At 37.4% G+C, this 27,504-nt stretch overlaps 6 protein-coding genes across 6 annotated transcripts; 4 read left to right on the forward strand and 2 right to left on the reverse strand.

Annotated features, from left to right (window-relative positions):
• Positions 1 to 2,237: 2,237 nt before the first annotated feature.
• Positions 2,238 to 4,285, forward strand: LOC105961156 (hikeshi-like protein). Its single transcript, XM_012985396.2, has 2 exons — positions 2,238 to 3,054; positions 3,862 to 4,285. Exon 1 carries the CDS (start codon positions 2,467 to 2,469, stop codon positions 3,037 to 3,039), a length of 573 nt encoding a protein of 190 aa, XP_012840850.1. The 5' UTR covers positions 2,238 to 2,466; the 3' UTR covers positions 3,040 to 3,054; positions 3,862 to 4,285.
• Positions 4,286 to 5,918: 1,633 nt separating this feature from the next.
• On the forward strand, positions 5,919 to 9,079 carry LOC105959691 (protein MAINTENANCE OF MERISTEMS-like). The gene is made up of 5 exons (XM_088825731.1): positions 5,919 to 6,063; positions 6,634 to 7,146; positions 7,231 to 7,878; positions 7,958 to 8,113; positions 8,193 to 9,079. Exons 2-5 carry the CDS (start codon positions 6,634 to 6,636, stop codon positions 8,802 to 8,804), a joined length of 1,929 nt encoding a protein of 642 aa, XP_088681857.1. The 5' UTR covers positions 5,919 to 6,063; the 3' UTR covers positions 8,805 to 9,079.
• Positions 9,080 to 9,386: 307 nt separating this feature from the next.
• LOC105959690 (uncharacterized) lies at positions 9,387 to 11,049 on the reverse strand. The gene is made up of 2 exons (XM_088825412.1): positions 10,980 to 11,049; positions 9,387 to 10,887 (listed from the first exon to the last, which is right to left on the reverse strand). Exon 2 carries the CDS (start codon positions 10,830 to 10,832, stop codon positions 9,843 to 9,845), a length of 990 nt encoding a protein of 329 aa, XP_088681538.1. The 5' UTR covers positions 10,833 to 10,887; positions 10,980 to 11,049; the 3' UTR covers positions 9,387 to 9,842.
• Positions 11,050 to 13,741: 2,692 nt separating this feature from the next.
• Positions 13,742 to 16,294, forward strand: LOC105961154 (voltage-dependent L-type calcium channel subunit). The gene is made up of 3 exons (XM_012985394.2): positions 13,742 to 14,200; positions 15,242 to 15,479; positions 15,861 to 16,294. The coding sequence occupies exons 1-3, from the start codon at positions 13,913 to 13,915 to the stop codon at positions 16,010 to 16,012; spliced, it is 678 nt and encodes a 225-aa protein (XP_012840848.1). The 5' UTR covers positions 13,742 to 13,912; the 3' UTR covers positions 16,013 to 16,294.
• A 2,330-nt stretch (positions 16,295 to 18,624) lies between these two features.
• Positions 18,625 to 19,122, reverse strand: LOC105961146 (protein SALT UP-REGULATED GENE C). Its single transcript, XM_012985389.2, has one exon. The coding sequence runs from the start codon at positions 19,120 to 19,122 to the stop codon at positions 18,625 to 18,627; it is 498 nt and encodes a 165-aa protein (XP_012840843.2).
• A 4,359-nt stretch (positions 19,123 to 23,481) lies between these two features.
• LOC105961136 (uncharacterized) lies at positions 23,482 to 24,576 on the forward strand. Its single transcript, XM_012985378.2, has one exon. It carries the CDS (start codon positions 23,482 to 23,484, stop codon positions 24,574 to 24,576), a length of 1,095 nt encoding a protein of 364 aa, XP_012840832.2.
• Positions 24,577 to 27,504: the final 2,928 nt, after the last annotated feature.

The following is a 27,504-nucleotide window of genomic DNA, read 5'->3' on the forward strand; positions in this document are numbered from 1 at the left end:
GTGGTTAATCTCCAACTGATTAAGTTCAAACGAATCATTAAAAAGAAAAGATTATCAATCAGTTGAGCAATCAAAAAATGTTTTTAAAATAATTCAATTAAGTTTGAATATTAAAATATTTTTTAAAGATAGAAGATCATGAATTTCAAAAGTTATTTTACCTCCAAAATCTATGTCAAACTAAATCTCATAGATATTTTCGTTCAACTCTCAGCTGATCTCTTCATCCCCAAATCATAGCGGCGAAAATCACAGCTAAGCCCATTGAAGCTTGTTTTTGTGCCATTTTTTTTTTTTTTTAATATTAAATGTAGTTTTGTTGGTTTTTATTTTATTTTTTGCTTGTGGGATATAAAGGAAATGATTTGAGGTTTATATAGGAACTTTGGAGTCAAATGGGGGTGGGGGGGTGGGGGTGGTTAACCAACTTATTTTCTACTATTGTAAAAAGTTTTTGGTATTTTGTGTAGATATGTTTTAAGGGTTTTAATTAATTAAAAAGAAAAATTGATTGAGGAGAGATGGAGATGGTTAGTTATGTGGGTGAGCAACCTTGTTCTTGACTATAGATTTGAAGTTTGAATTGAAGTAACTTATTGTTTTGTCTAATACTAAAAGATGCTAGAAGAAAATTCAAGATTTTGTTATACTTTTTAAGGTGGAGTAGAACACTAATGTATTGCTGAATTCCGATACTCATTCGGTTTCACATTAACTGTCGTTTTAGAATTTCAAATAAAAGTGATTTATTTTCGAAAATCAATCATTTTTTTTTAGTAAGAAAATCAATCATTTTATAAAGACCTAATTTTTGAAAATAAAGAGCAAATAAACTCAGCTTATTATTTAATTAAAAAAAGGTATTTGAACCAATACTAGAAATTCATATATATACTCTCAAAAAAAAAAAAAAAAATTCATATATATAGTGTAGATGTAAGATAATCGGGACAATTTTTTTTTTGGTGTTGTTTTAGATTGTAGTTTTTAAAATAGGGTTGTTTTGGGGGTTTAATCGAATTGGGGTTGAACGCCACCCACCACGGCGGCACCGGCACGAGGCGCCACCGCCGACGGCGGCACCGACAGGAGACGCCAGCTCCAACGGCGGCAAGGCAGGAGACGCCACAACCGGTGGCGTCTTGTCTCTATTTTTTAATATTAATATTGTAATATTTTAATATTTTAATATTTTAATATTATATATCTTAATAGTTTAATATTTTAAATATTTATATTTTAATATTTTAATATTTTTTAATTTTTAATTTTTTTTTACAAAATAAAACATTAATGTTAGTATTAAATTTATTACATTTTATATATTTTATCCATTAGTGTTTTATATCATGGTCCGATTCTCTAGCTACCCCATATCCTCATGCTATTGATACTCGGTTCTCTTCATGGGGTCCACATTTGGAGCTCAATTTGGGATACTCAAGTCTACGAGAGCGGATTCGACCACAGTATAATGTTTCCCCTGTTCCATATCCACCGGATGACACCCAGTTTGTTAATGATGTACCAGCAGATCCTGACATTCGTCGAGATGGTAGGCTGCGTAGGACTAGACGGGCACCTGCATGTGGCACTGGTTTACATAGGCACTGACTTCATAGTGCCAATTTTATTTTCTTGTACTCATTTTGTCTTTGTACTCATTTTGGACCTATTTATTTTATATAACTCTTTTATTGGACCTATTTATTTTATATAACTCTTTTATTTTCTAGAACTCCTTTTGTTTTGTCTACATGTTTTTAAGATTGTACACTATTTTATTGTGTTGATTAGATAAATATATGCAATGATTAATTTAACACTAATGAATAAAATATATAAAATGTTAATAAATTTAATACTAAGATTAATGTTTTATTTTGTAAAAAAAATTAAAAATCAGAAAATATTAGAATATTAAATATAAATATTTAAAATATTAAATTATTAAAATATTTAAAATACTATAATATTAAAATATTAAAATATTAAATTTATTAACATTTTATATATTTTATTCATTAGTGTTAAATTAATCATTGCCGCCGTTGAAGCTGGCGTCTCCTGTCGGTGCTGCTGTCGGCAGTGGCGCCTCCTGTCGGTGCCACCGTGTTGGGTGGTGCTCAACCCAATTCGATTACACACCCAAAACATCCCCATTTTAAAATCTAGAATTTAAAACAACACCAAAAACGACTATACCCTCCCTTATGGATTCTGCCACTCCGATGTTTGATTAATTTTATTTGGATTAATTTTGTATAGGCTCAAAGCAAAAACTATAATATCAAATCAATTGTTTCTCCATTAACAACAACAACTAGACGTTTCTAGATTCTTCCACACAAAGAACGTTCTTTCTCTTCCCCTCCAAAAAAAACCCCAAAACCTTTTTCAGTTTCATCCACCGCACCAGTAAACCCTAACCAAAAATCGAAGAACAGAAGAACAGAAAAAAATCAAATGTTCGGAGTTGTATTTCCGAACCGGAGTTTCCCGTTAGACATCTCCACCTTCACACAAATCGACGGCACCCACTGGCTGCTCGACATGAACCACTTCGTCGGAGAATCGTACGATTCCGTCACAGAAATCTGCATCTTCCTCCTCAACACCTACTCCCTCCCTCCCGACAAAGCCCTAGCTCTCTACATCCAATCCCCCGGCAGCTCCTTCCTCTTCTGCGGCGCCGTCACCCTCTCCCGCCCCTCCGCCGTCCTCTCCCTCCCCTGGCCGGAGCCCGGCGGCGGAACCGTCCCCCAGCTGACCGCCCCCGACGCCCCCCCTCTCTCCGCCAAAATCGGCGTCTCCGTCGAGGATCTGGCCGCGCTGCCGTCGCTCGATGTGGCGGCGGAGAGGCGGATCGAGCGGCTGGCGATGAAGGTTGGGGAGAATTTGTTCAATTTTATGCAGTCGTTCTGCGGCGTCGACGGATCGAAGCTGATTGTGCCCATGGATATTCTGGACCGGTGGTTTAAGAAGTTTCAGGAAAGGGCGAAACGCGACCCGGAGTATCTCAAGGGTTTCGCCTTGTAGACGAAGAAGCTTGAGGTACTCTTCGAATTTTATCGGCTTCGTTTATTTATTTATGTATGCTCGAAAATATGTTACTTGATTGTAGAGCGATTGAAAAGAAATCAATTTTGTTGTTATGATTAGTGATTTATGATGCTTTACTCCGTTTTGTTGTTTCGTTTTTTGCTCGATAATCAGTATCGATTGATCCAAGAAAGAATGCTCAATGCTCAGTGGTTTGTAGAAAATAGTATGCAGTCTTGTGTTTATATTGGAGCTTTGGTACTGAACAAATATTGGTTTTTTTTGAGCTTAAATGAAAGAGCTAAACATAATTCCGTTCCCGTAATTTAAAGCTTGTCTCTGTTGCGAGTTTTATTCCCGTAGTTTAAAGCAGCGAATTTTGTTCCTCTGACATTGTTGTTTGTGTGCGACACGAAATAAAAAAAAATTAATTGCTAACAACATTACAATCTATAGACTGTTGTTTGTAAGCATATTTGCAATCGGATAAACATCGACTATGGCAATGCAATTTTTTTTCTCTCTCTCTCTGCTATGCATGAAATGATTCGTCGTATTAACAATCTGGATTTTATCTAATTTGTTTTATTAAATCTTGAAACATTGTATGCAAGATTTATGTAGTATTGTACTATTGTTTTGTACGTTATCGTGTCGTAATTCCAGTTATATTAACTAATCAAAGGAAGTTATCCCTGGTCATTTCCTCCACCACTAGGAAATAAATACAATCCGAGCGAACCCTAGAAAAAAGATTTACGTAAAAAAAAGGAAAAATCAAAACTTCAAGCATTTAATTAAAAGTTATCCATTCTACAGGGGAATTGCGAATTTGTGACGACATTGCAATGGAACCATGTTCATAGGGTTTTCGGGTTTCAGGGTTTCGTTCGGTTTTGTATGGATAAACGACTGTAAATGGACCGCGATAAAATGTAGACCGGTTGGATGGGTCGAGCTTTTCTTCATTTCTTTTAGACTATATCTTCTTTTTTCCATATTGTAAGTAATTTATTCAATTTCCATATGAGTTGCCGATAGATATAAATATGCATGCTCTAATCTGTACCCACAACATGAAAAATCAGTAGGAGATCGAATTTCTGCAAATCATGTTTATCAACAAGAAATGTCGAGTTACGCATAACCAGTTAGGTCATGTTCGATTTTGATGATTAAATAATTCATCAATCAATTCGTTGAATATTCATTTTGGGAGATCATGTCTTTTTTTGTGTGTGAATTTGGCTTCTTTTGCTGCAGGTTGTCAATTATGAAAGATTGCATTTTTATAGTATTAGCTTACCGCATCGCATCGGTTAACGATTCGGCTGTTGTATTCTAATTTCTAATTAGAATCTGTTGTATTCTAATTTCTAATTAAAAGAAAAGAAAAGTCTCCTGAATTAATTTTGTTTTGAGAAGTTTCGATTTCTAAACAAGTTCTCTAACTCTAATTTCCGCTTTTCGGGTTTTCTGGGTTTTCTTTTTTTATTTGGAACGGAACTGAAATTAGTTTTTCACTTTGGAAAAGAAAAATTGCAACTTTCTTTTCCGCCCTGATTTATTGAATGCTAATTGGTTTCTTAAGCATGTTCTAATCGCCATCTTTTAGTAATTGTGAATAATTTTCTTTTATTATACTCCCTCCGTTCCAAATTAGCCGTCGCTTTGGGAATTTTTCTTGTTTCAAATATAATTATCTGTCACTTTAGAATTTCAATAATGCATTAATTAATATCTTCTCAATTTGTCCTTATTACTATTCATTAATAGAGAGAGAATTAATAAAAATAACATTAATACCAGAGATATTTTGGTCATTCTATATTTTCTTCTGTAATCCATGCACATTTATTAGTTTTTTTAATACATGCGTAACAATCCAAATTAGCGTTCTTTTAGCCTAGTTATGACTTGTGGATTATTTGGCTTATTCAAATTAATTGGCATCAGTATATCACTCAAATTCGTATCATATTTAATGATTGCCAATGTAAATGCAATATTATCACAGGTGTTGATTAAGTTTGGTTATAAGAAACGTCTGAATTACTGTGACTGATTATTCTGCTGCGTCTGATTCTTCTGTTCTGATTAAATTATATATATATATATATATATATATATATATATATATATATATATATATATATATATATATATATATATATATATATATATATGTGTGTGTGAAAAAACCATTTTGGTTATTTTATAGAGTGAATCCCACTGGGACATTGCATGGCCATTTGAGAAATTTGAGAACTGTGTACAGTACGACCTCGATAGATTAATAATTTCGTTTACATAATATTGTTTTTTTCGATCCTGATTCGGGAACAAGGTGCTAAATTGATAATTTGCAAAATTTATAAGATAATTTATATTTAAAAATTCTAAAAATGCTCATTTAATATATAAATTAATAATGGATATAAGTAACTCTTCAAAAAATAGATTAAAAACAAAAAGCTCAGATAACTTACATAATAACCTTCAGTATAAAACTCGAAGAGATTCACAGGCAAAAGGATCTGAAGATCGGTGGCCTGATGGTGAGAAATTAGGGAAAACTAAGTATGTATACATAACATCAAAAGGACGTCGTTGTAACGTTTTTATCCGCTTGGTTCAAGAATTCGGTTTGGTTTTACTCGGTTTGTATTGTACACGAACTGATATATTCGGTCATTTAGAAAGAAAAAAAATACCGTATTTATGATTTTTAGTCTAGGATGATTATTATCAGCTCGATTTTCTTTTTCTTTCTTTTCTTTTTCTTCTTCATTTATTTATTTTAATTTTGAAATTAAAATTTTGTTTGTTCACACCTACTCTAGATGGTGGATGGATGGAGTAGTTAGAGTGTTTTAACCTTTGTGAGAGTTGTCCTTTGTCAATTAAGCTGGATTTTTCAATGTGTGATGCTCGACTCATTTTTATTTTAACTGAAATGATTTGTGCAGGCACAAATTAAACATTCAGGCACATTTTTTACCATTTCTCAAAAAACAAAAGGTAAAATCTCAAAAAACTCTCTCTACCCTTTCGATTTTCTTTCGCAAAGCCCGTGCAAATCGTCAACAGATCGGAGGTAATTTTTACGTTTTTACGATCCTCTTGTTATGTAGATTACGAATCCGAAAAAAAAACGAAAAAAATCGAAACTTGGGAACGCTCGCCTGATTTTACGCGAGCGCATCCACTTCGCTCGCGTAAAATCAGGAGCGCGTTCGAATTTTTTTTTTTTTTTTTTTTTTTATAAATTTATTGCATAAAAAAACCGGTTTTTGGGTTGCTCGCGTGGATTTACACGAGCGCATCCACTACGCTCGTGTAAATCCACGCGAGCAATTTAAAATGTTATTTATTATTATTTTTTTTAATAAATTAAATAACTGCATTTATTCTGCTCGCGCAAAAATGCACGAGCATTTCAACAGTGCTCGCCTGATTTCACACGAGCACTGTTGAAATGCTCGTGTGTTTTTGCGCGAGCAGAACCAATTTTTTTTTTTTTTCGTTTCATTATTTAAATGCTTTTTTTTATTAAATGAAATATTAATAAAGTGCTTATTAAAAATGTAGATGGCAGGAGGCCGGGGGAAAAGTCTTATGAGTCAAGTTGCCGGTAAAGGCAAGAGCTTAATGAAAGCCTTGAGCGGAAAGGGTGACAATCCGGAAGATCCGGATTGCATTGGAGACCGAGATGTCCTTGCTTCCGCCAGTAGAAGAAAGCAGTTAGCTCGAGAAGCAGCGTTACAGCCGGAAGAAGAGAGATTGAGACGAGAAGCTGTTGCAGCTGGAGCCGGACCCTGTCGACCTACACGCGATCTCCAGCTAGCTCGTAGTACATTGCCACATGCCGACGACGATGATGACCACAACAACAATCCAGATAATATGGATACTGACGAGGAGGTGGAGGAAGATGATGAGCCAGCAGATGTACATCAGGATCGTAGAGCTGGTCGTGCCTTACCCTTTCCGCAGCTGCCTGGTCCGGCGTACTTGGAGGGTCCGTGCGAGGGAGGGCCGCAAAATTTAGAGTTTATGCGATGGTTCAAGTCGCATATAGCGATGTACATTTGGGAAGGATATGTAAATTTTTCTGTCAACACGTGCTTTACATAATTCTTATATTATTCATTTTTTTTAGCTAACAATACATGCAATATTTTTCAGGAGCGCCGTGAAACTACACGGTGCGAGTCGAGGACCAAAGCACTCGAGGACTACCGCGGCCCGCAGGATAACACGATGATTGCGAGGCTGGAGGCAACAGATTTTTACCACTTACGAGACTGTTTTCTGAAGAAGATGAACAAGAACCTCATGCTAGCTTTCGTGGAGAGGTGGCGGCCGGAGACGAACAGTTTCCACATGCCATGGGGCGAGATGACGATCACGCTCCACGATGTCGCTTTCATCCTGGGGTTGCGGCTGGACGGACCAGCAGTGTCTGAAATTCGCCCGGTAGAAGAGTGCTCACAGAGTCTTGCATCTGTATTGGGTCTCGGTCTGATGGACACCAATGAGATGTTTCGAAACAAGGGAGTTGGTTGGGTTAAGGTGAGAGATCAGTTGACCCTTCCCTCCGCCACAGACGAGAAGAAGATGAAGGGCTACTTGATGTTTCTGCTTGGGTCTGTTTTGTTTGTAGACAAAACAGCGTGTAACATGAAGTCGTGGTGGATCCATTTTACCAACGATCTCGATAATGTCGGCAAGTATTCGTGGGCTTCGGCATGCTTAGCAAACATGTACCGCCAATTGGGTATTGCCACCCGCGCTGGGATGAACAGTCTCTGTGGATGTGTTATTCTCCTTCTGGTACGTGTACCTTTATTAGTAATTATTTATTTATTTAAACTTCTATTTTATTTATTTATTTATTGGTGTTTGTTTGCAGTGCTGGATCTTTGAGCATTTCCCCTGCTTTCGACCACCTCTTTCCTGTTCATATGCCGAGTTTGAGCCTCGATGCAGAAGGTGGGCCCATGGTGGAGGCAATAAAACCACGCTGCAGGAATACCGGAAAATACTCGACGCCATTACCGAAAGAGATGTGAGTAATAATTTTAGTTTTTCTAATTATGTCTATAGTAGAGTTACGGATTTTTCTAATTAGTTTAAAATATGCTTAGGTTTGTTGGACCCCGTATGGTACCGGTGCACATTACTTACATCCTCGGAGCATGTATTATGGCACGATACAGTTCATGGATATAGTGGAGCCGTACATGCCCGACCGAGCGTTGCGGCAGTTTGGAAGAGTCCAGACTATTCCATTCCCGATAATTGAATCGAACTTGCCACATAACCGCGGCTTGTTTGGCGCGGGATACAAAGTCACTTTCCACGCTCCTGGCGGCATGTGGCAGAACGAGTACGCCAACTTCATTGACCTGTCGCAATACCCTGAAGCCTGGCCGCCGGAAACAGTTGCCGAGGAGTACATGAAGTGGTACATCGAGCGGACGCACCGGCTCATTAGCAACCCTGATAGAGTTCCGCCTGCAGAACGGGTTGTTGCTGCGATGCCGCCAGACCAGCCGTTCGCCAACGACATAGCTCGGTTCCTAGTTCCGATCGTGTTCGGTTTGACTGGTGACGACGCAACAGAGGCATTCCTGAGCATTCAGCCGCAGTTGAGGGACTTGTTGACGCCACATGCCCACTATTTGCGTCTCTTACCTAGGAGGGGTCGCGGGGGAGGTCCGAGGACTCGGGGTCGGGGGTCGAGGGGTGGACAGTAGGACATGTTACCTATTTGTGTATTAGCTTCGGATTTTTTGCACCTGACAATTGGTATTCGTGTGTTGTGATTTGTTGTTTGTTTTCGGATTTAGTTTTTTGTACGGATGTTTCATTTTGGATTTGCGGTTTTTTCTTATTTGCCCGTATTTTAATTACGTTGTTATCGGACTTACTTATTTAGTTATTTGTACGGATTATAATTATGTTGTATCGAACGAAATTATATTTTAATTTGTATTATTAACGAATTAAAAAAAAAAAAAAAAAAAAAAAATTATAGCTCTGCTCGTGTGTTTTCACACGAACAGAGGTGTTCTGCTCGTGTGAAAACACACGTGCAAAACGCCTCTGTGCGTGTGAAAACGCACGAGCGTATTAAATTTTTTATTTTATTTTTGGTTTTTTTATAAAAACAAAAAATGAAAAAAATAAAAAATAAAAAAAAAAATGACGTGGAAATACGCTCGTGCGTTTTCACACGCACAGAGGCGTTTTGCACGTGCGTTTTCACACGAGCAGAACACCTCTGTTCGTGTGAAAACGCACGAGCAGAGCTATAATTTTTTTTTTTCTTATTTTAATTCGTTAATAATACAAATTAAAATATAATTTCGTTCGATACAACATAATTATAATCCGTACAAATAACTAAATAAGTAAGTCCGATAACAACGTAAACAAAATTACAATAATACAGTACTACCTATGCCTAGAAGTCAACGTCGTCCAAAAAGCAAGTCGATCCGCGTAAAAATCTCGTAGAGGTAGTAAATTGGGAGCTGCAAAATACCTCCACTGAGGATGGAGACGAGGAAGAGGGCATGAAACCGGTACTCGTATGATCATAAAATGATCGTTATGTAGCGACATAGGAATAATACGTGATAAAGCGGGGTTCCCAACTAGTGGTAGGTAAGTGATACTACCCCGTTCAGTGAATATTAATACCATTGCGTTGTATCTTGTAGCGATCGCCAACCCCATATCTGTTGACATCCATTTCGTCCGTGGCGCCGGTCCCCTCTCATGACTGCATGTCAAGATATAATCAGCGACTGTATTTCGACCCCCCTCATCCCCACCAAAAATAGTAGCATATAGATTGAACGCTCCATAAACTCCTCAACCAAGTCAGTTCTGACTTGTGGCCATCTCTCTTGACTGCCGTAAACAACTTCGGCTATGCACCGGTAGCCACAATTTTCATCGGCCCTCACATTAACATATGAGGCTACGGACTGTGCGAGAAACGGAGGAAGGAAGGAAAAGAAATTGACCCGGTCCCCGGCAGTAACAACTGATTCTTCAGTCGATTTAGTACGTCCGCGAGGACAACCTTTAACCTTTGACTCAGGCGTACCAGCTTCAAATTTTGACTGTGGGGTCCTTTCGGTCAGGGTTTTGCGACCCTTAGAGCCCGAAGAAGATTTAACTTCGGACTTCCGATTCATCATGTGCTCATGTCCGGACAAGTTCCTCTTCATCGAGTTATTCTTAGGTCGTCCCTTAGCCTTCACAAATGACGGCTCTTGTAAATGCGTTGAAGAAGGATTATTAAGGTCCCGTAAATAGTCGGCCGCATTTTTTAGGGACATGTAATCTTTGTTTGATAACTTCTCGAACTCATCGAGAAGAACTTTCTTAATTGCAACTGTGCGATCAAACGGTTCCTCCTCGTCCTCCCATGGATCCGAGTTCGGCTCGACAACCAACGTTCTCCAGAATGGATGTAACTGTTGCGGATAAAAAGTATCTCCCTCAGCAATTTTAAATGCAATCATACACGCACACGGGAGTCCGTGGGTTCGCCTTAGGTAACAGTTGCAACTATCCGGATTCTTTTCCAACTTTTCGTACTCTTTATCCAACAGGTCCAGTGCTTTGTGTGATACGTTACATACCAAAGCACCGAAGCACGACAGTGAAGTACTGTACATCCTGACTGTTCTACTGCTTTCGTTTTCCACCTTCAATTCATTAATTTGAAGGTCAACTTGCGCATCTAGTGCATTTTGAACTGTATCCATAGCTCCAGTCGATGTTTGGATCCAACGCTTCGATGCACGATGTGCACTCTCTACCCTGTTTCGAGAAAACACTCAAATAATCAATAAATGTAACATGTGTATAAAAGATTGTACGTAACGAGTTTATAGTAAAATCAATTTATATACCTGTTAGTCGTCGTGTTACCGAAATGAACGATGTTGTTGGTCCAACACTTAACAAATCTCTCCTTATAAATCAACCACGTTTCATTGGTAAGTTATCAACTTCGGATATTGCCCGTACAAACTAACTATCTCTCTATAGTTGCATTCGTATTCTTCCTCAGTCTCAGATTCGACTAACTTTGCCCACACCGTCCTCCGGAACAGTACACCCAACTTGGTGTTACCCAAGAATTTTGACGCGTTTGCCTCAACGTTTCTGTTTATGTGATATAAACATAACATGTGATGCGAATGTGGAAACACGTTTGGCAATGCTTTCAGTAGGCCCAACTCACGATCTGTCAGTATCACTTATGGTTCTATCCCGATTGGTAATATGTCTCGCAAACATCGCAATGTCCATGCATAAGTGTCCTCATCTTCACGTGACATAAAAGAAACGGCAATAGTAAAGTTCCTTCCCACGGGAGTAACCCCAATGATCTCCAAAAGAGGCATTTCATATCTACATGAAGGTAATTATAATTTAGTCAACTCTTATATATAATATAATATAATATAATAAATGTAATTCACATTTAAATAATTATTACCTGTTAGTCTTGTACGTGCAATCCATCAAGATGACGTATGGAAATAACTGCAAAAGCTTTATTGAATTAGGGTGCGCAAACATAACGTCTTGCACTGCATCACCAGCTGGATTTGTTCGATGCCATTTGCTGTATCCACTCTCACTTAGTTCGTGCCACAGATGTTGTATAACTGTTTTTCCTTTCATTTCCTCTCGTCTAATTTTCTGTGATTCATTGTACACATCTCTCAAGGCCGCAGCCGTATCCGGATTCATCTGTCTCAGATGATGCAAAATTTCTTTCGGCTTCACATGGCTCTTTTTCAGTATCTTTGTCACTTCTCGTTGCTCTTCAGTCAGGCGACTTAGCGAACGTAGTCCTTGTGGATATTTATGAGGATTATGATTGTGATTTCCATTTTTGATGGTAAGGCGCCATAATCCATCACGACCCTCTTTACCCCATAGCGCAAAAGGGCATTTACACTTTATTGTACCGGACTTCCGGCTTGTTTTGACCTCTGCATTTTTTCCTCGACTCTTATAGGCTCTTTTTCAAGTCAAATATTGTCGGCCCTCGTGGTAAGACTGTCGCCTAATCTCATGTCCTTGACTGATGGCCATATTCATCGCTCACTCGACTAGTGCATCTTTACTATCAAATGCAGTCGAAATTGTGAAAAATTCACTGAAATCATGTAGCTCAAATGTTTCAATATCTTCATCCACATCTATGTATACTTCCTGTTTTATATTAATGTAGTTAGCAAATTATAAAACTAAAGAATAAAACTCAAAAAAAAAAAAAAAAAAAAAAAAATTTGCCTTGCTCGTGTGATTTCACACGAACAGAGAAGTTCTGCTCGTGTGATTTCACACGAGCAAACCTTCTCTGCTCGTGTGAAATCACACGAGCGAATTAAAAAAAAAAAAAAAATTCGTTCTTGTGCTCGTGTGAATTTACGCGAGCACTTGCCAAGTGCTCGCGTAAATTCACACGAGCACATGAATAAAAAATAAAATTCATCTACTCGTGTGAATTTACACGAGCACTTGCCAAGTGCTCGCGTAAATTCACACGAGCATATAATATTGTGGGAAAAAAACGAAAAACTTACATTCGGGTCTAGGTTGTTTGGATCCATCGCAAAAATTGTTGAATATCTGAAATTTTTCACTTTGAATGTTGAGTTTTATATTTTATAGGATTTGGTAGGAATAGTACAAAAGGTAAATAGTTATGGTAAGAAGGTAAAAAATCATGGTAAAAAAGTGCCTGAATGTTTAATTTGGCCTGCGTATATCATTACCCTTATTTTAATCAAGCCTAGTTAATTGTGAATAGGGTCTAATTTGAATCATTTTATTAAACTCGAGAGGTTCTACTACCCGTGTTTGAGTTCAATATGGTTAACTCGAAATAAATAAATAATTAAAATATTTATTAAATTTATTATTTGATATATTTGTGAATGTTTATTTTTATACAAATAACACTAGTTGACGAAGAACTTTGCTAGTGCATGAGAAATTGAGAATTCTGAACTGTTACTCGTTCACTGAAGTTATTTTGAAGGGTAAATTAAAACCACAATTGAAGTAAAATCAAATTATGAAAAAAAAATCCCTTATGCTTTGATAATTAGTTAATTACAACTGCCTCTATCAATTATGAATTTTCTTATACGTTCATCCTTATGGTATATATAATTTAACATAATCTTCAAGATTTCGTGGAATGTTCTATAGTTTATACTCATTTTGTGTAAAAAGGCAGTTTTTATGCAGCATATATACGAGTCAAAAAACACGTCTTATGATGAACTCGCTTCAAAATGTGGAGCTCAAATGGAATAAAACGGGTACAAACTTGAGAATATTCTATATATTCTAGAAGATTCCACTAAATTTGACACCATAAGGGTGTTCATTTGCAAAAAGATTTATAGTTGAGGCGTTGTTGTAATTACTTAAACAGGAAGGGGATTTTCGTAATATGAACTTACCTCAGGGGTTTGACTGTAATTTCTATTTTTAAAGAGGATAGAATTATTTAAGTTTAATAATACCTAAAAATTAAAGAAAGTAGAGTTTTAATATAGTAAAAATGTGGAGGGGTGCCAGCTGGCTGCCACCATGCCCGTCCACGTGTCAAAACAGATTTATCCCATTTCCCTTTCACCGTTTGTCCCCAATACTCCCAATTTTTTTCAATCTACCAAATCAAATTCAGCTACCGACGTTACCAATCAGTGCTTAGATTTTTTCTTCACTCAGATCTTCTTCAGCAAAAGCCCACTTCTCTCTCACACACTTTCACACACTCCAGAGTGAGAGATAAAAATACAAAAACAAAAAAATGGCGGACGATGATGCGAAGAAGCCCCACGGAGCCTTGGTCGTCGATGATGTCAGCGACGGTGAAGAAGAGACGCATGATGAGTTGACGCTTTTCACCATTTTCAACCGTTTGATCGCCGCCGTTTTCTCGCCGGACTCCGATTCGCCGGCTCCTCTTGCGCAGAGGATTAAATCGTCGCTCGCCGTCAATATTCCTCTGCTTCGCGAGGCGTCGGTGAACACCGGTCAACGTATTCTCGACTGGACCCGCCGCGGCGGCACTTTTCGCGCCTTGTTCGTTGTTTCCGTGAGTTTTTGATTTTTTATTTTACTCGCCATGGATAATTAATTTTCCTTTCAATTTCGTCTTCGTTTTCTCTGAATATTTAATTTATTTATTATTTTTTTAATTTTTTGGGGGAGGTTTTTCTGATATTTAGATGTTCTATGATTATGATCCTAAGAGTGAAAAATTAGTATAATAAATATATTAATGACAAAACAAAAATAGTGAAAGGATATTTTTGTTGTGTGATGTATTCTCACCAATTTAAGAATGTATTTTGGGAATACTTTTATTTATGGCATTGGTGTTTGAATTGATGTTCTTCTGCAACAATAACTATGTCGACGAAAGCTAGACGGTAAAATATTAATGAGGAGTGTGGAGTACAATACCTCTTTTGACTCGACATTTTTTTAAGAAAATTCGAATGTTGTTGTTGAAAGAAACATTTTCGACTTTTTATGTATGAATGCAAGTTGGTTTATTTATCTCTTAACCTTGTAGTAGAAGACGATTCATGATGAATCTTAAAGAAGAGGTAATTTTGTGTATGTTAGTATTTAAGCGTGAATTAGAAACATGAATATGGAAATTGGCATTAATATTTAACTATATTAAGAGAGCTGCAAAGGCGAGTATAAAACAACTGTCTAATGCTTATGTGGCTGTCTATTTGTGTAATTCACAATTGATAACGAAAAATTTTGAGTGATAACTTTCGCAACTAATTATCTCTTGAGTAACGTGCTCGTTATTGTTACTTGCCAAGAGACAAAGTGTAGATAAGATTAAGGTGGAGTTAATTTTTCGTTCATACTAAGGAATATTATGAGCTGGCGATTAGTCGAACGAAGGTTTGGGACGTTCGATTTGCTTGTACGTGCATGTATTTATTTGTCAGTTCTCTTGTATCAACTTGATTTCTCCGTTTCATATTTCATGTAGCAATAATCTACCATTTAGCCTTTATTCTTGAAATTATACCATAGTTTTTCTTCGATGTACTTTTTTTTTTCTTTTTTTAATAATATTTATTGTCTGAATACTTAATTATTGACGCAGGCGGGGACTATCGCTCTACTCTCGTTGACAGGATTGCTAGTGTTTATGCTTTTCTTTGTAGCGGCAACATTCAATGCCGTAGTCATTTCTCTTCTCGTTTCTTTAGCAGCGGCTGGTGGATTCTTGGCTCTATTCTTTACATGTGTTGCAGCTATTTATATTGGGGCTTTATCTGTAGCTGTATTTGCCATTTCCACTGCTACAATTTCAGCAGTTATTGCTGTTCTTATAGCTACAGGTACTGAATTTTTATTTAAAAAAAAATAATTGCCTTTATTAGTGGCCTATAACCGTTAATTTTTCACAAGTAATTACTCGAAAATTGATGGCATATTCTACTTCCGGAAAATTCCCATTTCCATGTACATGTCTTTGCAGCCTCTTTTACCCGTTTTAGTGTGTTCTTCTCGAGTTTAGGCGTTAATTAATTCATGCAATATAAAGTCGTATATCTTTCTTTCACTCACATCTAAAATACGTTGTTCAGATAATTATTCTGTGTTTGTTTTTCTTTTTCCCACTCATATGAACATTTCTCGTATCATTATACATACAAACAACATAGTCGAGACAAAAAAATTACTGACATGAACATTTTATTTATTTTTTTCGATTTTAGGTTGGATTGGATTCTTTTGGACCTTATGGGTGGCGGCAAACAAAAGCGTAGGGCTCGCAAAGCATTCGTTTTCCATAACAGGATCAGCCGTTTCAGCTTACTCTAATGCTTGGCATTCCCGTCAACAAGATTCATCCGAGAAATCGAATTGAAGAGCTGTTGCTTATATATAGTGTATGGATACATATATACCATGTGTGTATCTATCTATCTACCTTCCCTAAGACCGTTCTGAATCATATACGGATAACGATGCTGCTGTAATTGCTGGATTAATTCATCTTTTAAGACCACCATGTATGCGTTTCGTGGTCTCGTATATTTAGTTTTGCGGTGTGTGCGGGTTTTGTACTTACATAATATTAGCATTTTGGGGATGTTTTTGAAGGCAATGAAATGGAGAAGGAGCTTCTGTACTTCTTTGTTGGTGCTAATTGTTTTTCGTAATTTATTATTTCTTTATTTTATTAGTATTAAAGCTTTTTTTCGTTTTCTCGATTTTTCTTCTTCCTCTTTCGTTTAATGCATTTTTTCGTTTAAAAAGGAAATAATACTACGTAACCGCCCACTCATGTCTAAAATTGATTTTGTAGAGTTATGAACAACTTTAAACGAACAATAAATTGTATGGTATATTGTGTAAAGGGAGAAATACTTTGGATTAATGGAATCTGTATAATGAATAGATATGAAGATCATTTTCTACATGTTTAGAATCAATTTATGGTATGAATGAAAAATGTTAGTCCAAAGTGCAATATTCGAAACACGAGAAAGCCGATGCTGAATGAGTAATAACGAGCTAAATAAATAGCTCAATCTTGAGCCTTTATGTCTTGGCTCTTGGGGCACCCAAGCTTTGGAGGGCACATATCTAGATTATGTGAGGTTCGGATCCGATCAGATCGAATTTCGATTAAGGCTTTGAATTTTCATCGCTTAAATTTGCACCGATTTTATATTTTTTTCCTAATGTTCAGAAACAAACACATTTTGTGCCCATCACTCTCGTACTGACGGACTAACGATAAATTCACGAAAATGACAAAAAATAGTAAATTATTGAAATATGAGCAACTAAATTTTTTTTTTTATATAAACATGAGGGAAAAAATTTGAAATCGGTGCAAATTTAAAAGGTGAATTGTAATTTTTCCAATTTTTGGGACGAAACCATTTGGAAGCGAGTCTACCAAATGACCCATGGATCTTACCCATAATCCATTCGGATTCAAATTGGTGCGACACAATTTTTGAAATGTCAAACAAGTAGACCCGGCCTATTTTCTCATATAATAGTACTTTCTCTTCTTTCCGGTCAAGTAGTCTTTGTCTATATAATTTTCTCTCTAACTCTATTTTTCTCATCATATTTAAAGTTCGTCACCGTTTCGAACAATTCGTTTTAAAAAAATGACTACTCGTCGGTTTTTTTTTTTTTGGGTAAATTACACTCACACCTCTAAGGTATGTTAAAATAACTTTAAGGTTCTTGTGGTATCGATACATTGGATATGTTATTCTGATAGAGTTCTAATAGATTAATTACTTTAGCTAGTGGTGGAGATACGTTTCTCAAATCACCCATAGTTCTTTGTTGTTTCCACCACTTCCTGAAACTAATAGTCCGTTCGAACTTTATCGGAATAACGTATCTAACGCATTATTCCATTAGAGTTTCTAACTATGTTTCATGGGGTGAGTGTAATTATCGATACCACATGGACCTCAAAGTTATTTTAACATACCTCAGAGGTATCGGTGTAATTTACCCATATTAACCCATATATATTATTTTTTTTAAATTATATATTTCGACTACAAAACCTCCCGTGAAGCTTTAACTTTAAGGAAAAAAGCTTTTTATTACAAAAAATTCAAATTTGATGGTGTGAAATATGTATCCCAATATTCCATGGTCAAACCTTTTGACTAATCATTTCATAGACCCAATTAGAAATTCTTTAATTATTGTATAGTTTCTTATTGACCTAATCAACCATGCACATTGACATCAATTTCCAAGAACTTGTATTTTGATTATATTAAATTTTTCAACGTGAGGCTTTGAATTTTTAGTAAAAAATAATTTTCTTTAATCAAATTTATGAAAATGCTAAACATAAAAAGTAATTGAATGATTTTTTTTTTATGTATTTTGATTATGTATGTGTATGTATTCTTCCAAAACAAGGGAAATTAGAGGCTAAAGTACCATAAATTGAAAAGATGAAAAATACATTAAAAAAAAATTGATTTATATGTCAAAAAAAAAAAAAAAAAAAAAAAAAATCGATTTAATCTACGTCTACAGTTGAAAGAAAAATTTGGGTTTTTTATGAAGCTTTTCAAGGACGCTTGGATTCTCATCGACGAATTTGATAATACAAGATTAAACTTTTGCTACAAGGAGCTGAATGGGGTTGCTGATATTTTGGCTAAGAAAGGAACTTCTCTTAAGACTAATGAAGAAATATGTTTTGATGGTAATGTGGCGTTTTCGAACCCCGTTGTATCTAAAGATCATTATTCGGTTTTTGTTATATGTAAGTCTAAACGTTGTTATGGCTCCGTGATTTTGAAGTACTAATGAAGTTGTTGGTTTTTTCTGTTAAAAAAAAAAAAAATTTGTTTTTTCATATATCACCAATATATATTTATGATCATAACAAAACAAATTAAGAAATGATTATAAATCTAGCCAAAAAAAAAAAAAAAACCCTACATAGCTCCATGGGAAAAACCTATACACAAATTATCACCATCAATAAGCTGTTGTAATAACCCTTTCTCTCGTAGTTTTAGAGCGCGTCAACTTCACGTTTCTTCGTGGCAACATAAACAATTTCGACCAAAACCCTCTTTTCATTTCAACTTTCTTCTCGTAATTCTCATCGTCGTCTTTTCTTCGTTGAAAGAAAAAAGCCATTGACCTACTCTTTTTGAGAACTTCAATATTCTTGAAAACCCTCTTCGATTTTCCGGCTTCATAAAATTCCACACGGTTATTCTTTACGGGAGACGAATATGAAGATTCGTTCGAAGAAGACAAAGTAGAAAGATCCGAAGAAGAAGATCGAGAGTAGTAATTTGCCACTACTTTGGAAAAAACTTTCTTATTATTATTATTGCTTAATTTTAAGAGCTTTTCATTTAGACAAATGGAGCAAACTCCGGCCGATTGCCTGTGTTTCGGGTGCCTTTTGCAGGCCGCCGCCGCCTTTGCCCTGTCGGAACAATATTGTTTGTGTTTGTGTTTCATCTTTGGATCCATGTGTGTGTGTGTGTGTGTTTTGGGTGTGATTTAATAACTATTGTATAGGTATATATATATATATATATATATATATATGTGTGTGTGTGTGTGTATAGGAGAAGAGGATGTTGTTTAGTTTGCATTTGCATGGGTTGTTTCGATGATATTTCATGTGAGTTTCGAGTGCTCTTCGAAAATGACTTTTTTGACTGTTTGAAAAAGTATACGAGAGTGCCGCAATTTGCACGGTTGGGTTAGCTGTATTCAAATATACAATGTTTTACTTTTACATTTTTATTATTTATTTTTTTGAAGAATTCTTGTTTCTTAAATCCAATCAAAATTGGTACAACTACTTTTTTCACTATTTAATTAATCAATATTAAAATGAATCCGTTTGTGTATTTGCACGTTTTGTTTAAATATTACTAGCAATTCTCACGGGTAGCATTGCAAAATGGAATATAATTTAAATATATAGTAATTAAATTTTATTAAAAAAATTAAATCACATAATATTAAAATATTTAGTTGTAAAATTTAAATTACCAAAATAACATTAAAAATGTTAAATTAGGTAGTACAAAAGAATTAAATTAAAAAAAAATCACATTGGTGTGTGTGTGAGCTAGAGATATTTTGCTTTACTCTTCTCGATAATTTTAATAAAAACAATTCACATCGGTGTGTGTAAAACAGAAAGATTTACAAATAAATTGCAAAACTTAAAAGGAAATGAAAAAATAAAACTATCCAAGTAGATTCGGATTTTGTCAGCCGGTTTGCAAATCTCATTTGCTATGAAAGTAAAATATGAGTGGGAAATAGGAGATGAATTTTTTTCCCAACAAATTACAAATATGCCATTATGATTTTTTAGATTGCCATAGTGTTTCGTACTTTATGTATAAAAACTAGTAATCGAAGCCGTGCATTGCACAGGGTTACATATTTCAATGAAATCATACAACAACAACACAATTATTAACTCGAAGTAATAAACTACAAATTATCACAAATAAAATGCACATTTGCTGCTTCTTACACTTAAAAATCTATAATAAAAAAACACTTAAAAATCTCACTTTAACTGCTCAGAAATGCATGCACTTCACAGGTATGAGATACCCAAGACATTATTGCAGGTTAACAATTCCCATTACCATCATATATGAGTTCAAATAACACAAAAAAATATTGAAAAGAAGGAAAAATACTAAACAAATTTTCGGAAAACAATAACCTTTGATATTGTGTGATAATTCGAACTGAGAGGCAATACATTCATTCAATGATATTGCATCGTCTCACTCTGCAAAACAATAAGAACACATTATGCATAATTGAATATAGGCTTACATAACAAGTAATATGAAAAACTGTAAATAAAAAATTACCTTAAATTTTGAAATACTTCTTTATAAACAACGTTTGTTGTATTTTTTAAAGTATTTCATTCTTTGTCAGCATAAGTATCTTCAAACAATAGCGACTGGTAACCCTCGAAATAGCTACGTATAGTTATCCGTGATAGAAAACATGCTTTTCAAGATATAGACCATCATTTTGGAGATATTGACCTTGGAATTTATTTATTGTCATAACGAAGGAAAGAACAATGGGAAATTGCCTCATCTGAAAGTGAAACGAAATTCTACTGTCTGACGGTGTTAACGACAATCTTGGAATGAAGACCTTATGTCCGACATTAGAGCGTGATATTATTTTTGCTTCCAGAACGCGATTTCCCAACCGAGTAATGGTCAATCTTGTAGCATTACACAACTCATTGGGCTGGTCTATATTTCTCAACAACATAACGTGAACACCTGTCTTCAGCTTTAATTCATGGTTTGGCAGACCTTAAGATGTAATAGTATTCAAAAACTTTGGAGTATGAATGTCATGATGTGAGTCGACACTCTCATTCGCCATACAGGGACTATCGAAACTAAGACAAACTCTTTCATCTTCTGGAACCAAAGACAACATGTAATCGTTAACCTTCTCAACAACTTTTTTTTTAGGTGCCAATATAGCTTGTTGTTGTAAGTATTTCAAATCCATTATATTAACGAGCAAATTTGCGTAAGTTTCTTCAGCAATAAATGCTAAATAGTTACCTGATGATTATTGATAAGTGTTCGTTTTGCACGATTTTTGCTTATCAAATCTTCGAGTTTTGGCTTTATTTGTATATATTATTGCGTTTCTTGTTTTATTTCTATTTCAGGGTTTTATTAGGTATTTTTGCCGAGTCGAAGCCATTTGAAAGCGAAACCGAATTTTCAAGCCAATTTTGGGGCCAAGAAGACCCAGATCGCGATCTGACATCTCCGGATCGCGATCTGGGGGTTGTCACAGAACGAAAATGGATCAAGACCCAGATCGCGATCTGACATTCCGTATCGCGATCTGGGGGTGTTTACAGTGCTGAAATGTTGAAGATCTAGATCGCGATCCAGCAATCCGTATCGCGATCTGGGGGGTGTTTAGAGTGCTGAAATGTTGAAGATCCAGATCGCGATCCAGCAATCCGTATCGCGATCTGGGGGGGTCTTACAGTGCTGAAATGTTGAAGACCCAGATCGCGATACACATTTCTGGATCGCGATCTTGCATGGCGGTGGGCAGTTCCCCGAGGCTGCCAGATCGCGATCCAAACAACCCAAATCGCGATCTGGGCACGCCTTTTGAGAAAGATATTTTGTTTTGCAAAGCTTCTTGAGGAAGCTTTGCATTTCACTATAAATAGAAAGGCCCTTTCATTCTTCATTCCTTCTTCGACTTTTTACGGTTTTCGACAGTTCTTCACGGGAATCATCAACGGGGGTTTCGACTTGGGTTTTTCTTACGCAATTTCTTTACGTTTTGTTCTTCATTTCCTTTGTACATTCTTTTGACATTATGTTTGTTATGAACTAAGAACATTTTCTTCTAGGGTAATGAAGCCTTGTATATATTGATTTCGATCGTCATTTCTGTTATCTTTTTGTCGTGTTTCGATTTCGTTTATGTTTTCCTGTATTAAATGATTCTGATTGTTTGATCAGCTCTCTCGGATTGATATTAAATATGAATTAACTCGAGAGAGGATTTCTTGTTTGAAGTTAGGAAAACATAGCTCGGGGTGTGGAAACGGAGACGTGATGCACTTCGGGTAGCCCTTAAGGACTTGACCTAAATGCTCTCTTAATAGCAGGTTCTGAACGGAGACGTCGGACCTGTGGGTAGACTCTAACTACACTGGAGACAGGGGTTAGAGTACATTAGCGTCTGGGTTAACGAATAGGAATGTGGCATTAGATAACGGATTTGTAGATCGTTGTTGATTATACATAGGTGGATTTGGCCCTAGAAGTCCCCTTTAAATCGAAGTCCCCCCGCGTTGAGTTGTCGTTACTTATTTACGTACATTCTATATTTGCATGTTTACAATCTTGCATGATTTTAAATTAGGGTTTCTCACCATTCCAAATATTTACAATCGGCTAGATAATATAACGATAATATAATTACACTACTCAGCATGTGAATCTACAAGATCCCTGTGGATCGATATCCGGAACCACTGTTCTGCAAAATGCGATACTGTATACTTGCGGTAATTTATACGTGAGGAAAACGCGTATCAAGCTAAAGACGGGGCTAATCAACATGGTCATGGCAAACCAATTCTCCGGAGCAGCCACTACAGATCCAAATCTCCATCTTGCCAATTTCTTGGAGATTTGTGACACAATCAAAGTTAACGGTGTTTCTGATGATGCCATTCGGTTGAAGCTATTCTCATTTTCTGTCAGAGACAAAGCGAAGAGTTGGCTTCTGAGTCTTAATCCAGGATCACTCACCTGTTGGGAAGAATTATCACAAGCCTTTCTGGCATGATTCTTTCCACCCTCGAAGACCACACAACTACGAAGAGATGTAGGCAACTTCAGACAGATGAGCCAAGAGCTGATGCACGAGTCTTGGGAGAGATTCAAGGACTTATTACGACAATGCCCTCAGCACGGATTCAACCCGTGGGATCAAATGGAGTTATTCTACAATGGGCTCGATCAACCAGCCCGATCTTTAGTCGATGCTGCCTCAGGTGGATCATTGCAAAACAAGACTCCCACAGACGCTCGAGACATTGTCGAGCGAATGTGTGAGAATGCTTACCACTAGCCGTCCGAACGAAGTGGTATACAAAAGGTGGCCGGAGTCGACCAACTCGATCCTTAAGCCGCGGTTTCAGCACAGTTAGCAACCCTATCAAATCAGGTTGCCCAACTATCAGTTCGAGGGCCACATACCGAACGAGTAGCAGCAGCAAGTACTTCGCAAGCCACAAACGACGATTGGGAGCAGACACACTTTATGAACCACCGATTCAACAATTTCCGGGGAACCAACAATCAGAACCAAAACCCTACTCATTACCACCCGGGAATTCGGAATCACGAGAACTTCTCCTACGCCAATCCAAAGAATGCTCTACAACCACCTTCCGATTTCAACCCTCAAAGACAGCAGCGAGGGCCGACGTTTGACGAGCGTCTTCACCGACAAGAATGGGAAATGGAGGGCCTGAAATCAACAATAAAGAACATGGAAAAGCAAATAGGGCAAATCGCCCAATCCATGTCCACGATGGCCAAGGGTGGATTTCCGAGCAATACCGAAGTCAATCCAAAAGAAAGCTGTCAAGCCATAACCACCCGAAGTGGTTTGCAAATGACCGATCCTCCTTATCCGACAGACGAGTCACCAAGGCCTGCTGTACAACCGACCCCGGTCGAGCCGGAAATCACAATTTCAGGGAGTGGTACAAAAGAGGCTAGTAAGCCCAACAACATTTCTTTTCCTGATAATCCTCCTCTTATGATAACTCCTATTCATTTTCCAGAAAGACAGAAGAAGAAGAAGTTCAAGGATCAATTGAAGAAATTCATCGAAAAGATCAAACACATTCGAATCAACATCCCTTTTGCAGAAGCCTTGGATGTAATACCAAACTACACCAAGTTCATGAAGCAAGTCCTATCCAAGAAAATTCGGATCGAAGAAGACATACCAGTGACACTCACAGCAACTTGCAGTGCCATTCTTCTGTCGAATCTACCACCGAAAATGAAAGATCCAGGGAGTTACACTATTCCTTGTATTATTGGAAATTCTACTTTCGATAAAGCTTTGTGTGATTTGGGGGCAAGTATTAATTTGATGCCTATGTCTGTGTTTCTAAAACTGGGCTTAGGAAATTTGAACCGCACTTGCATGACTTTACAACTAGCTGATCGCTCATTGAAATATCCCGATGAGATTGTAGAAGATGTGCTAGTTAAAGTAGATAAATTCATTTTGCCTGTTGATTTTCTGGTACTTGAAATGACTGAAGATGATGAAGCACCAATCATTTTAGGTCGTCCATTCTTAGCCACTGGTAAGGCGATGATTGATATGGAATTATGATCTTTAATGCTTAGGGTAAATGGGGAAGAAGTTGTTTTTAATTTGACAGATGCATTTGAACACTCTGAGCATGTTGAGCATTGCAGTAGAATAGACGTGATCGAGGACTGTGTTTCCTCCTTTTTTGATTTGTATGAATTATGTGATTCTGTTGAGCACTGCATTGTTAATTCTATTGATTTGCATTCTGCCTCCCCTGAAACTCCTATTGAAAATGATGTGCTTGATTGTGTGTTGTTTCTTGAGTGTGCTGAGATTTTAGGCGTAGACGAGGTAGGAATCGTCCCCGAGATACCAGTTAGTGTGAAAACGGCCCCCGTACTGGAATTGAAACAATTACCGGATTATCTTTGTTATGCTTTTCTTGGAGCAGACAAGACTTATCCGGTGATATTTTCTTCTAGCTTGAGCGAGGCCGAAAAAACACACTGCTGGAGGTCCTTAGAGAATATAGGTCGGCTATAGTTTGGTCTATTGAGGAGACGTCTATAAACCAAGAGTCCAACCTCAGAGGCGGTTAAACCCGTCAATGAAAGAGGTAGTCAAAAAAGAAGTCTTAAAACTGTTAGGCGCTGGTATGATTTATGCAATTTCTGACAGTCCGTGGGTCAGTCCGGTGCAAGTTGTGCCAAAGAGGGGTGGGATGACAGTTATCGTGAATGATAAAAATGAACTTATTCCATCTAGAACAGTCACTGGGTGGCGTGTATGCTTCGATTACCGATTATTGAATGCAGCCACTAGAAAAGACCATTTCCCCCTTCCCTTTATCGATCAAATGCTAGACTAGACAGGCTAGGAGGTTTCGAGTATTACTGTTTTCTTGATGGTTATTCGGGGTACAATCAAATTTCAATCGCCCCGGAAGACCAAGAGAAAACTACTTTTACTTGCCCCTACGGTACTTTTGCATTTCGTAGGTAGCCTTTCGGTTTGTGTAATGCGCCTGCTACCTTTCAACGATGTATGATGTCTATTTTTCACGATATGGTAGAAGAATTTCTTGAGGTGTTTATGGATGATTTTTCTGTGTTTGGATTGTCTTTTGATCATTGTGTGCACCATCTAGAACTTGTTTTGAAAAGATGTACATAAACGAACCTTGTTTTAAATTGGGAAAAATGTAATTTTATGGTTCGTGAACGTATTGTTCTAGGTCACAAGGTCTCGAAAAAGGGTCTTGAGGTGGATAGGGCAAAAATCGAAACGATTGAAAAATTGCCTCCACCGAAGGATGTCAAGGGGGTTAGAAGTTTTTTAGGGCGTGCTGGGTTTTACCGTAGATTCATTAAAGATTTTTCGAAAATAGTAAAACCATTATGTCATTAAAGCCGTCTTTGATTTTGATTCTGCTTGTTTGCAGGCTTTCACGTTTCTCAAGGAGAAGCTAACCCAATCACCGATTATGATTACTCCCAATTGGGAGGAACCATTCGAGATCATGTGCGATGCGAGCGACTATGCTGTAGGTGCAGTATTGGGACAAAGGAGGGACAAAATCTTCAAAGCCATCTACTATTAGAGTCGTACACTTGACCAGGCACAAAATAACTACTCAACGACCGAAAAGAAAATGCTTGCTGTCGTTTATGCCGTTGACAAGTTCAGACCGTATATTTTGGGGTCTCAGGTGATCATTTACACCGACCACGCAGCTATTCGATACTTGTTCGCAAAGAAGGACGCCAAGCCCCGACTCATCAGATGGGTACTCCTACTCCAGGAGTTCGACTTGGAAATTAGAGACAAAAAGGGAATGTGGTAGCAGATCATCTTTCCAGACTCATACTAGAAGAAGTTCCAGCCGAAGGAAATATTCAGGAATCATTCCCAGACGAGCAATTGCTCGCCATTAGTACTCACACTCCGTGGTATGCTGATGTGGCCAACTTCTTGGCCAGTGGAATCATTCCTGACGATCTATCTTATCACCAAAAGAAAAAATTCCTTCACGACAGTCGTTTTTATCTATGGGACGAGCCGTTGCTTTTCAGAACCGGCCCCGATCATGTCATCCGAAGATGTATTCTGGAAACAGAAGTACGTGAGATTCTCACACATTGCCACTCTTCACCTTGTGGCGGGCATCACGGGGAATCTCGCACAGCCGCCAAGGTTCTGCAGTCAGGCTTCTTTTGGCCAACCCTATTCCGTGATAGTTACGAGTTCGTGAAACGGTGTGATCGATGCCAACGAACAAGGAACCTATCCAACAAAAGCCAAATGCCTTTGAACAACATGCAAGAGGTGGAGCTTTTCAATGTTTGGGGCATAGACTTCATGGGACCATTCCCTTCTTCGAACAGGAAGTTATACATTCTGCTTGTCGTGGACTACGTGTCCAAATGGGTCAAAGCAATTGCCACCACTGCCAACGATGCTCGTACAGTCCTCAAATTCTTCCACAAGAACATATTCTCAAGGTTTGGGACACCTAGGGCGATCATTAGCGATGAAGGATCTCACTTCTGCAACAAACTGCTCACTAATCTCACGAATAAGTTGGGGATCCAACACAAAATTGCGCTAGCTTATCATCCGCAAACAAATGGCCTTGCTGAGTTATCAAACCGAGAAATCAAACAGATTCTGGAGAAGACCGTGAGCACGAACTGAAAAGATTGGGCGTTGAAGCTCGCTGATGCACTTTGGGCCTATCGAACAGCATTCAAGACACCGATTGGGATGTCTCCGTACAAAATCGTGTATGGGAAAGCGTGCCACCTGCCAGTGGAATTGGAGCACCGAGCTTATTGGGCAGTCAAAAGCTCAATTTCGATCAAACAGCCACCGGCGATCGTCGATTGCTTCAACTCAACGAAATGGAGGAGTTCAGAAACGATGCCTACGAGAATGCCAAGATTTACAAAGAAAAGACGAAAAAGTGGCATGACAAAAGGATTACAAAGCAAGAGTTCCGGGCAGGTG

This window comes from Erythranthe guttata, chromosome 11 (genome assembly GCF_056151865.1).
Source record: "Erythranthe guttata isolate IM_541 chromosome 11, IM_541, whole genome shotgun sequence".
NCBI classification, from domain to species: Eukaryota; Viridiplantae; Streptophyta; class Magnoliopsida; order Lamiales; family Phrymaceae; genus Erythranthe; species Erythranthe guttata.

Bases quoted from the DNA above. Each gene is read 5' to 3' on its own strand.
- LOC105961156 (XM_012985396.2), top strand. From the start codon at position 2,467: ATGTTCGGAGTTGTATTTCCGAACCGGAGTTTCCCGTTAGACATCTCC.
- LOC105959691 (XM_088825731.1), top strand. From the start codon at position 6,634: ATGGCAGGAGGCCGGGGGAAAAGTCTTATGAGTCAAGTTGCCGGTAAA. The intron at 7,879-7,957 runs GTACGTGTACCT...GTTTGTTTGCAG, and splicing joins GATGTGTTATTCTCCTTCTG to TGCTGGATCTTTGAGCATTT. The intron at 8,114-8,192 runs GTGAGTAATAAT...AAATATGCTTAG, and splicing joins ACGCCATTACCGAAAGAGAT to GTTTGTTGGACCCCGTATGG.
- LOC105959690 (XM_088825412.1), bottom strand. From the start codon at position 10,832: ATGGATACAGTTCAAAATGCACTAGATGCGCAAGTTGACCTTCAAATT.
- LOC105961146 (XM_012985389.2), bottom strand. From the start codon at position 19,122: ATGAAACACAAACACAAACAATATTGTTCCGACAGGGCAAAGGCGGCG.
- LOC105961154 (XM_012985394.2), top strand. From the start codon at position 13,913: ATGGCGGACGATGATGCGAAGAAGCCCCACGGAGCCTTGGTCGTCGAT. The intron at 14,201-15,241 runs GTGAGTTTTTGA...TTATTGACGCAG, and splicing joins GCGCCTTGTTCGTTGTTTCC to GCGGGGACTATCGCTCTACT. The intron at 15,480-15,860 runs GTACTGAATTTT...TTTCGATTTTAG, and splicing joins TGCTGTTCTTATAGCTACAG to GTTGGATTGGATTCTTTTGG.
- LOC105961136 (XM_012985378.2), top strand. From the start codon at position 23,482: ATGAACCACCGATTCAACAATTTCCGGGGAACCAACAATCAGAACCAA.